The sequence below is a fragment of the Vombatus ursinus genome, unplaced genomic scaffold (genome assembly GCF_900497805.2).
Source record: "Vombatus ursinus unplaced genomic scaffold, bare-nosed wombat genome assembly UNPS02015175.1, whole genome shotgun sequence".
Classification (NCBI taxonomy): Eukaryota; Metazoa; Chordata; class Mammalia; order Diprotodontia; family Vombatidae; genus Vombatus; species Vombatus ursinus.
In genome coordinates this window covers 23,466,780-23,478,724 of record NW_020954953.1, presented here as the reverse complement: position 1 = coordinate 23,478,724, position 11,945 = coordinate 23,466,780, and the positions used below count along the sequence as shown (strand labels likewise).

Sequence of the window (11,945 nt, the reverse complement as noted above, 5' to 3'; positions counted from 1 at the left end):
GCTAGAGAGGAGAAAATCAAAGTTAGGAGACAGGTTAGGTCTGGATAAATAGATCAATCAATAAACATGTATAGATCTAAGAATCAAGTGCACAGCGATGATAGTTGAATCATTGGGAGCTAATGAGATCACTAAATGAAACAGCATAGAGAGAGAAAAGAATATGGCCAGGGCAGAGCTTCAGGGTCACCCAGAGTTATCAGGTGTGGGCAGGCTGAAAATCCAACCAAGGCTACTGAGAAGGAAGAGTCATATAGGCAGGAGGACAACCACAAGAGAGTAGTGTCACAAAAACCTAGAGAGAAGAGAGAATGAAAGAGAAAAGAATGATCAACCATGTCAAAGACTGCAGATAGATCAAGAAGAATGAGGACTGAGGAAAGGCCATTTGGCCACTGAAAACATTAGTAACTGTGGAGACAGCAGTTTCACTTGAATGATGAAGCCAAATTGGAGAGCAAGAAGGGAATGAGAAGAGGAAATGAAGGCACTGATTGTAGATGGCCTTCTCAAGGAGTTAGTCATGAAAGGGAGGAAAGACTTAGGATAATAGCTAGGTAGATGGATAGATCAAGTGAGGGTTTTGGAGGACGGCAGAGACAGGAATATTTTTAGGCAGTAAAAAAGCAGATAGCACACAGGGAGAGACAGATTAAGTAGAGAATAGGGATAATAAAGGGACAGTCAGCTGGAGAAGATGAGATAGAATGAGATCACCTGTGCAAGGGCTCCGTCTTGGAAAGAAGAACAGTTACCTCTTCATTTGAGACAGGAGTGAAGGAGAAACTAAGTATATGAGTTAATAAGGTTTTCTGTATATTGAGTTTAAATGTGCCTTTCTACTGAAGAGAACAAATTAATGCAATTAGACAAAAGGAGACACTTCCCTCATCTACTGAAGTAATATGTCTGTCCTTGGGGTAGTTACTGATGGCTACACAGAATCAACACACCTCCTTTGCCACATGGCAGAACCATAGTAAAACATACTCTAGTAAGAGGTGCCTATTCCAGAGCAACATCATGAAGGAGTAGGCCTTCGAAGACCAACCAGCTAGCTTTTGCAATAGCCTAGGTATGAGGTGATGAGGGCCTGCACCAGAGCGATAATGGTGTCAGAAAGAAGGAGGTATATTCCAGAGATATTGCAGGTGAAACTGGCAGGCCTTGGCAAAAGACTGGGTTAGGGATAACGAGGAGTAGAGCAGAATATCTAGGTTGTGAGCCTGAGGAACTAGGAAGACTGCGATGTTCTAGACAGTAACAGGGAGGCTGTGAAGGAAAAAGGTTTGGGGGGAAAGGTAACGAGTTCAGTTTGGGATGTGCTGAGTTTAAGATGTTTATGGAACATCCAGTTTGAGATGTCTGAAGAGCAGCTGAATATTTAAGAATGGAGGTCAACACATAAGAGTTGGATAAGCAGACTTGAGAATCATGAGCATATAAATGCTAACTAAATCTACGGGAGCTGACAAGATCACCAAGTGAAGTAGTATAGAGGGAAAAGAGAAGTGGGTCCAGGACAAACAACGCCATGGTTAGTTAGTGGGCATGACCTGAATGAAGATTCAGCAAAGGAGACAGAGAAGGAATGGCCAGATAGGTAGAAGGAGAACCAGGAGAGAACAGTATCCCAAAAACCTAAAGAGAAAAGAGCATCAAGGAAAAAAAGGTGGTAACAGTGTGAAAGGCTGCAAAGAAGTCAAGAAGGATAAGCATTAACAAAAGGTCATTAGATTTATGGCAACTAAGAGATCACCGGTAACTCTGAAGAGAGCAGCTTTGGTGAAATAATGGGTCAGAAACCAGATTGTAAAGTATTAAACAGAGAATGAGAAGAGGGGGGCAGCTAGATGGCACAGTGGATAGAACACCGGCCCTGGATTCAGGAGGACCTGAGTTCAAATTGAGTCTCAGACACATAACACTTACTAGCTGTGTGACCCTGGGCAAGTCTCTTAACCCCATGGCCTAGCCCAAAAAAAAAAAAAAAAGAGAGAAGACAGAAGTGGAGGCACTCGTTGTAGATAGCCTTCTCAAGTAGTTTAGTCACAAAGCACTAAAGAGGACAATCATTATCAGAGATGGAGAGATCAAATGACACTTTTTTTTGAGGATGGGATAGACATGGGCATGTTTTGCGGCAATATAGGGGAGCAGCCAAAAGACAGGAAGAGACAGAAGATAACTGATGGGGTAAGAATGGCAGAACAGTCAATCTGCTGGAGAAGACAGGATACAATGAGATCACTTATGCATGTGGAGGGATTCGCCTTGGAAAGAAGCAGGGCAGTCTATTCGGGTAAGACAGAGGTAAAAGAGGAAAGTGATATGAGATGAGGAGGAAGGGAGAAGAGAGAATTCTTGGTAAATGGACTCAATTTTTTCAGTAAAATATGAGGCAAAGCTCTCAGCTGAGAGGGCAGGGAACAGGGAAGCCATGGATGTCTGAGGAGGAATAAAAAGATTTGGAAGAGCCACTATGGAGAATGGGATACTGAATTGATATAGAAGATAGAAGGGAGGTATAGAAGGATTGCCTAACAGCAGGAAGGGCCCGGGTGCAGTTTTATGACATTAATTTGTAGTGGACCCAATTAGAACCATAGTATGATTTTCCTCACCTACTTCCAACAGCAGGTGTGTAGGAGCAAAGGCAGTAGATGATGGAAGCGATCCAAGGCTGAAGCTTGGCACCCTACTAATGTGCCACAACTAGTGAAATCATAAGGGAGACAAGGATTCAAGAGAGAAGGACAGTGTGTAGTTGAACTGGTTCACCAAGGGGTCAAGTACGGAAAGAAGAAGAGAAAGGTAATGCAGAGGTGAAGGCCTGGGAGAAAAATGAGGACTAGAAGTCATGGTGAGATAAAGAGGAGGGTTTGGTATGAGAAGGCAAAGGAAAATGCAAAGCCAACAGATTGTGACTATATAACAGAATTTCAGAGTCCTTCAACAGAGAGATAATGCTTTTGTCTGTGATGGCAAGATCAAGGATATGACCTCTGTGTATGGCCAAAGTAGGATGGAAGAGTAAGTCATGGAAAATCAGCAGGTTGAGAAAGGAGATTAAGGTATTTAGGGGAATAACAAGAGGCATGTTAAAGTCCACTAGTATGAGGGCCAGAGATGTAGAGGAAAGATTATGAACCAGGTACTGAACCCATTGAGGAAGAAAATATTCTGGAGGTCTGCAAGACAACAGCCACCAGAATTTTGATTGGGTGGAAGATGTGGACCTCAAACAGAGTGAAGGAGGTAGAAGAACCTGGAAGCAGCAGTGGAGAGCAAGGAGTATTCTCCCTGCACCCCCTTAACCAGTAAGCTGAGAGGAAATGAATGAAAATGTAGCCAGTGCTGGAAAGGATGGATAGAGAGGCTGTGTCATCACAGAGGAGCCAGGTCTCAGCAATAGCCAGCAGACAGAAGGAGTGGGAAAGGAAAAGATTTAAGATGAGAGCAAATTTGTTGCCTTTGGAACAGGCATTCCAGAGGGCACAGCTGAATAAATAGGTAGCATTTAGGTGGGATGTTGGAGTGAGTGGGCTGAGGAGAAATAATAAGGAATCGGGTAGCGGAAGATGGGGAACAGGGTTTAGATGATGACTTAGAGAGGATATGGTAGCAAAGCAAATGACCACGTGTGAATTTCTTAATCATTAAGTGAAAGGAGCCCCTCCTCTTCCAGCAGAGGCTGGAAACATAAGCAGCATGATATGGTAGCAAAGCAAATGACCAGGTGTGAATTTCTTAATCATTAAGTGAAAGGAGCCCCTCCTCTTCCAGCAGAGGCTGGAAACATAAGCAGCATGAGATGGAAGACCTCTCATTTCTCCTCTCCTCTTCCCTCTAGAGGCTCCTACCCCTACTGAAGACTGGAGATCAGGCAAGAGATGGGAGCTACAAGATGGAAAGCCTCTCCTCTTCTCGGAAACACACGTAACATGAGACTGAAGGCACACAGACAGCGAAGCTACTGGACTGCATCTGGTCAGTGGAAGGCCCCATCTTACCTCTTCTCTCCCCTCAAGAGGCTGGAGATCATGTGGGAAATGATGGTGTAGCAGCAGAGAATTCCAACTTATCTTTCTAACCTCATTATTGTTACTATTACCCTTCCCAAACTCTACTGTCCAGCTCACTCAGCTTTCTCTTTGCTCCCCAAATATGGCATTCCATTACCTACTTTCTGTCCATCCCTTATCCCTGGCACATAATAGGTGCTTAAAAAATGTTTACGGATTATTGATTGAATGTATTCCTTCTTCACCTCTGCCTCAGAGAATCTTTTACTTCCGCTTATAACCAGTGCCCTACTCCCCTTCTCCTATTTGTTTACATAAGGCTGTATTCAAATACTTAGGCAAAGTGGGGGGGGGGAATCTAGAGGGTTTTTTGGTCTTTCAAAACATAATTTCTTATTAAATGATTTGCTCAGCTAAAGCACTACCTTCCATGTGAAATCTTTCTGATTTCTCAATTACTTGTGTCCCTCCCCACTAAATAACCCGTATTTATTCTGTGTGTACTTATACTGTAAGTATACATTTATATACCTTTAAGAGAATCTAAGTTTCTAAGGGCAAGGATTGTCTCAGTTTTGATCTTTGTATCCCCTGCGCCTTGCACAGTGCCTGAAATTTAATAATGCTTATTAAGTGACTGGACTCCCCTAATAAGTGGACAACAAGGAATTTGGATGCCTACTCTAGAACACAATGTTTACTCTTTAGAATTAAGAAAAGAGAGCCCTACTATCCTGAGGGTATACTGGATTATACTATAAGGTCCTGAGCTGGCCGAATTTAGGGAGGAAAATAGTACAAAACAATGGCTCTAGAACCCTCCTGTGAAAAGTTGGCATAGATGGAAATACCATGCCACACTTATCAGAGATCCTACAAGCTTCCTTTCTGTGCCAGAAGAAATAAGAATAAATACCAGGGAAAGAAAGGGATTTAAAGAACCCATCACCCACCCATACAACTATTTGATACAATGGCCAAGAGAATAGAACACTTTCTCCCCTTAGCTTGAAAACAGAAAAGGCCAGGGCAACATTAGAATTATGCATTCTATATAAGGAATCAACAAATTAATGTTTTCTAAAGATTTAAGTATTGGTAAGCTCTACATCCTTTCGGATATATCCTTTCAAGTAAAAGACACACCTTTCAAACTGGAGCGGCTAGAAGGTCTCCCTACATTATTCCTCTGGTGCTTTGTTGACATACGTTTCATCTGTCGAGGTGTGCTGGGAGGAGAGGTGCCATAAAGGTTTTCAGTATTTGTTTCATCTGAAAACTCCTCTGGATCAGATTCAGAGTTTTTGCAAGCAGCATCTCCCAATTTGCACTCCTGCCTAAGAAAGAAAAGGAAAAAGAGTAATGTAAAATTTTAGTCAAAGATGATTAGTTAATTTATAATTTTCAAATGCTCTTCCATTCCTAGTCTCAATCTTTCTTATATAGTCTCCTTTCATTTGTTATAATTCTTTTACAACACTTTTTAACACCAAAAAGCAGAGTCAAAAGTTCAACTTCCTGCTGTTCTTAGCAATGAAGAAATAGCAAATATCTGTCAGGCACATAAACAGAGAGGATTCCACGTAAGGCTCATATACCAAAAGTTTTAAAATATTTTCATCAAACATTTTTAAAAACTTTTTTTAATGCTTAAGTTACATAATATAAATTAAAACTAAAAATGTACTGTCAGTGAGCTAGTGTCAAACCTAGGTAATGAGACAAGTACAATCCTGCCTGGCATTTCAAAGTCTTACTTCTTACTTTTCCTCAAAAACAAATCCAGAGCTGAAATTAAAGGACTACTTTATGAAGCCCAACATACTAGTTATCAGCAAAAAAAAAAAAAAAATACATGCTCATAACCAGTGTCCTACTTCCCTTCTCCTATGTGCTTGGATAGGGATGTATTCAAATACTCAGGGAATATAAGGGTAAAAAAAACCCAGGGTTGTTTTTTTTTTTACCCCCCAAACATAATTTCATGGGGCAGCTAGGTGGCACAGTGAATAAAGCTCTGGCCTTGGCGTCAGGAGGACCTGAGTTCAAATACAGTCTCAGACACTTAACACTTAGTAGTTGTGTGACCCTGGGGCAAGTCACTTAACCCCAATGGCCTCACCAAAAAAAAGCAAAAACAAACAAACAAACAAAATCCCATAATTTCATAACAAAGACTTGTTCAAGGTGTCACTTACTAACACTGTGCTTAAGGTCACATTGTTAGTAAGTGAAATAGCTAGAGAAAGGGCTCAAAACACAGCCTTCTAACTCCAAATTCAAGGCTCTTTCCCTTGCTCCATTAAGTCTTATCCTCTCCTGGAACATGGATTTTTAAACTTTTTTTTGGAGTCATGCATGTATTCCTATGCTAGTCTGAGCCTCTCTCAGAACAATGTTTTTAGATGCATAAAATTAAATACACATGGTTACAAAGCACACTATAACGAAATACATTTATCAAAATAATAAAAAGTTCACGAATCCTAGGGTAAGAACTCCTGATCTAGAAACAAGTTTTGTTAATACATGACTTCTTAGGCTACACTATTTCTGAGATACTAAAACAACTTTGGTCATTTTTAAGGTCTTTTATAAAATTAAAGGGAAATTTTATAATATAAAACTAATACCAAAATATATAACAAATTGGTAATTGTTTTCTCAAAATCATATTTAGGCTCTAATTAATTTCAATTTTGATTTTTCAAGTGTAATTATGAAATCCTAGAACCAGAAAGAACTTGAAAAGTCATCAAATCTAACTTTGACCTAAAACATGAATTCCCTTTACAATATCTCTGGCCATTTAGATCTAATCCATTTTTTGACAAGAAAGTACATAAGATAAAAACAACTTCCCAGAAGACATGGGATTAGACAGGAGGAAAAGAACTCTTCTGAGCAACAGTCTATATAATTTTTTTGCCTATTTAAAGGAAAAGAAAATACTGCAACATTTTATTTTACCAGCACACTCCCATCAGGAAGTCAGGAAGACTCATTTTCGTGAGTTCAAATCTGGCCTCAGATACTTTCTAGCTTAGCTACATGACCCTGGGCAAGCACTTAACTCCATTTGCCTCAGTTTCCTCCTCTATAAAATGGGCTGGAAAGGGAAATGGCAAACCACTCAAGTATCTCTGCCAAGAAAACTTCAAATAGAGTCAAAAGATTTGGACACAACTGAAACAACCAAACAACAGTGCATTTTCACTGACTATCTCCATGTGTAGAATGTTCTCCCTCCTCATCCCTGGTTCCTGGCTTCCCACACTTACTTTAGGGCCCAGATAAAATCCTATCACTACAAAACGTGCAGAAGAGAATAGCTTAAAAAGACAACTAGAAATAGCTTAAAAAGACAATTAGAAATAGGAATAGGGCCTGGATCTGTCATTTCACTGGCATGAGAAGCCTCCCAAGGTTAAGTCGGCACCTTCTCTGCAACTGCCTTAGCACTGAGATACCAAGTGGCTTGCTAGCAACAAATGCCAAAGGCAGGCCTTGAATACAAGTTCCTGGGTTCAAGACCAGCTCTCTATCCCAGGGGGTGGCAAACTTATTCTGTAAAGCACCAGAAAGTAAATATTAGGCTTTATGAGTCAAAAGACAAAACCCAAGACTATTATATAATATAGTCCTTTAAAATAGGTCCTTATATAACTAAAGGAAAAACTTTTCCACAAATTTTTGGACAAAATTCAAAATAATAATAATTATAGTAACTGAGCACAATTTTTGTAGCACAGGTCTACCTATTAAAAAATGTACTTTTGGGGTAAGATAACATTTTGCTTCATTAGGGTTTGAAGTTAGATTTTTCTCATCATCAAAATTGAATGCAAATGTTTATCTGTTGATATCATTCCGTAATGAGATTTTACATATTTCACCTGACATTTGAAAATGTCTTTGCATACGATTTAGTTCAGCATATTTGTAACTTAAAAGGCATTTATAGAATTATATTACTCTTCTCTCGATATTTACTTTTCATCACATCCAATTGAAGGTTAAGTGGTAGTACTTCAATTGCACAGTTAAATGAATTTTAAAATATGGTAATTTCTTTTGCACTTGCACTGAGATCCAAAAAACCACAGCTGTGTGATTTAGAAATTTTATTTGCACAAAAGTGTGGAAATGGAGATTTAAATTTTTTTCTTAACTTCTGACGGCACAGAAGTATACAGAGCAGCTTGATATTGCTTGTTAAACAACCCGAATTTTCATCAAACTGACTTTATTGTGGTACAAGTTTTGCATATAAATACTATTTTGCCTTGTAACTTTAGTCTAAAATCATTAAAAAACATTATGAAGTCTGCAACAAAAGATAATTTCCAAAGTACAGTATTTGGAATAGTAGTAGTGTGATTATTCATAAACCACCAATTATTCTGGTTTTATTAACACTTTTTAAAAAGGTATCTATTGGAGGTTACTAAATGCTTCCTTGTTGACTGAAAACTTAGGAGTTTAAATTACAAAAGAACATATATATTCACATATACATATATATATACTTATACATATATATGATGGAAGCAGGTCTGTAAAATAAATAACAGTATAAAAGAATTTACATTTACAAAGAGCATTAATAAATCTGGTTTATGAAGAATGCTGAGGACATAAGCTATGTTTGGCATAGGAAATAATCACAGACTGAAGGTTGGAAGGGACCTCAGGTCCAGTAGCCTAATCCAATCTTTTTGCAAATGAAAAAAGTGGTTTAGAGACTCTGGCTCCAAAATTGGGACAGTTTCCACTAAATGAGTGAAAACAGGAGTGAAATGGTAAGAAAGAATGTGAATTTTAATACCTCAGTGTCTCTTAAGCAATCTATAAGTGAAGATAATTTGGTTAAGAGCCTTATACTGTAAACTGGGGGGAGTTTAAGAGTTAAATTTCCAGACACAAAGATGCATTTTATTGTTCTTCTGTTTGAATACCCCTCTACTTTGAAGATGCCTACTTATAGAATTTCCTCTAAGGACTCTGTTCCCATATGTAAACAAAAAGATAAATTATCTAATCATTCTGTTAAAACTCAATTTTGGCATCTACTTAAAGGAAAAGAACAGTCTTTTTTCTAAAGCCCCACAATGTTTAAGAAATGTAGACTAATAACTCTTTCCAAAATGTTTCCAAATTATTTAATTATTAATTTAATTATTTTGATTATTTTAATGGCATATAAAAGTAACATTTCAAAATGGATGAAAACAGTCACAAGTTATATAAAGGAAACTGTAATATAATCATCTTGACTCATCAGGAATCACAGGAATCAAGGAAGTAAAAATATCATGCAATACTGCCAACACTTTGATTCATAATATAAAAGTAAACTGCACTGTATATATATTTGTAAAGCTAAAGCTATGTGTTTAATGTCTTTCTATGATATGACATCTTCAGTCGAAAGCTTAACATTCACATTGGTTTGAAATGTGGTTGGTTCACAATCAATCATTAATAAAGCAACAGCATGTCAAATCAATTTTAATACATGTGATAACACTTCAGTGTCCAAACTAAAGGAGGTGCCAAGTTATTTTAAAATGTAGATTATCCAATTTTAATTCCTAAAGGGTGAATTTTCCAAAAGTTTGTAAAAATTTAAATGATAATTGAATAAGAAAATAGAAAATAAGGGAAGGGAACAATAATTTCTTAGGCACCCACTATGTGTCAAGGCACTGTGCTAAAGCATCTTAAAAATATTCTCATTTGTTCTTCACAACAACCCTGAGGGAGGTGCTATTATAATCCCCATTTTACAGTTGAAGAAACTGAGACAGGCAGAAGTGACTTGCCCAAGGTCACAGTTGTTAAATGTCTAAGGCTGAACTTGATCTCAGATCTTTGTTAACTCTAGTTACCGTTAACTGTGCCACCTAACTGCCTCCAGTAGCTCTACTGTTTAATTTAGATCCCTACAGGATGCATGTTAACTTAGAAAAACACATATTAACATTATCTATGTTCTAATGTATTTTTTAATTTTAAAAAATACTTCCCAATTACATTTTAATCTGGTTCAGTCACAAGTATTGCCATGAAATGCTGTTTAATGCCTCTAACCTAGACTATAAATAACGTTTTAATATTTAATAGTACCATTATTTTGAAGAACCATGATCTTCTATTAATATATCTTTTAAAAACAGCATTAATCTATATAATACTCTTTTAAAGTATTACCATTCTCTTCTCTGACCTAAGCTAATATTTTGGCACATGACTATGCTATTATTTTGGTATATATTACTATGTATGTATATACAGATAGATATCTCTTGACTACAGGTCTTGCCAACAATACTGTAAGACTCTTGAGGATATGAGGCTTATTAAGACCAGGGATAAAGAACTATCTTTCAATTACTGTTATTCAGTTGTTTCAGTCTTGTCCAACTCTTTGTAGGGGGCAACTAGGTAGTACAGTGGATAGAGTACCAGCCCTGGATTCAGGAGGACCCGAATTCAAATCCGGCCTCAGACACATAACACTTACTAGTTGTGTGACCCTGGGCAAGTCACTTAACCCCCCATTGCCCAACCCCCCCCCAAAAAACCACCACCAACAACAAAAAAAAAACCCAACTCTGTGACCCCATTTGGGGTATTCTGGGCAGACACTGGAGTGGTTTGCCAGTTCCTTCTCCAGCTTGTTTTTTACAGATGAGCAACTGGGAAAAACAAGGTTAAAGTGACTTGCCCAGGGTCACACACCTAGTAAGTGTCTGAGGCCAGATTTGAACTCAGGAAGATGGGTCTTCCTGACTCTAGGCCTGGCACTCTATCCACTGTGCCACCTGGCTGCCCTTAGAGATCACCTGGGACCTTAGAGATCACCCAATTCAATCTACTTATTTCACAGAAAAGGAAACAGAGGTACAAAGAGGCTGAATGAATTGCCCAAGGTCAGACAAAGTAGAAGAAGCAGCAAATCAACTGAACTACCAAAAAAATTATTTTACTGAAATAGAAAAAAATGATAAAATTCATTTAGAAGAACAAAAGGTCAAGAATATCAAAGGAAATAATGGGAAAAAAATGTAAAGGAAGGAGGTTTAACAGTACCAGATCTTACATTATAAAGTAGTAATTACTACTATCTGGTGCTAGCTAAGAAATAGAAAATAGATCAGAGGAATGGAACAGACATACGATCTACAGCAGCAAATGCATACAGCAACCTAGTGTTTGACAAGTGTAAAAACTTAAGTTTTCAAGACAAGAACTCATTATTTGAGTGCAGTAGGGAAAGCTGGAAAGCAGTATGGCAGAAATTGGGTATAGACTAAAATGCTACACCATTTACCAAGATAACGGTCAAAATGGATAGATGACCTAGATATAAAGGGAGATATTAAAAGAAAATTTGAAGAACATGGAACATACTACTTTATCAGACTTACAGAGAGGTATATAATTTATGAACAAGAAATAGAGAGCATTGTGAGATGTAATATGGCTAATCCTGGTTACATTAAATTAAAAAGGTTTTGTACAAATAAAACAAATGTAGCCAAGACCAGAAGGAAAACAGAAAAATGGGGGAAATTTTTATAGACAGTTTCTCAGATAAAGGTCTTATATCTCAAGTATATAAAAAAATCTTGTCAAATCTATAAGAATATGAATCATTCCCCCAATTGATAGTCAGCAGATATGAACAGGCAGTTCACATCTCCACCAAAAGGAAAACCAACTGAAATCCAAGAGAATTACAGAATATTTCAAGAAATTCCATGTTACTATTTACAAATACAAGTCAACAAAAATTTATTAAACACCTACTGTGTGCCAGGCTAAGCACTGGGGATACAAAAAAGATAAAAACTAGCCCCTGCTCTCAAGGAGCTCACAGTTTAATGTTAAACAACATGCTAACAACTATGTACA

General features: G+C 37.8%; 1 protein-coding gene across 5 annotated transcripts in view; it reads right to left on the bottom strand.

Annotated features, from left to right (window-relative positions):
- Nucleotides 1-11,945, bottom strand: part of LOC114031465 (mitogen-activated protein kinase kinase kinase 4) — a 135,306-nt gene that overhangs the window by 92,943 nt on the left and 30,418 nt on the right. For 3 of the 5 annotated variants that reach the window (XM_027846537.1, XM_027846541.1, XM_027846542.1), the window contains exon 2: nucleotides 5,172-5,362. In XM_027846537.1, coding sequence (XP_027702338.1) covers nucleotides 5,172-5,362 — 191 coding nt within the window. Of the gene's footprint in view, nucleotides 1-5,171; nucleotides 5,363-11,945 lie in introns of those variants that run through there. The other 2 variants (XM_027846540.1, XM_027846538.1) reach the window with 1 other exon arrangement.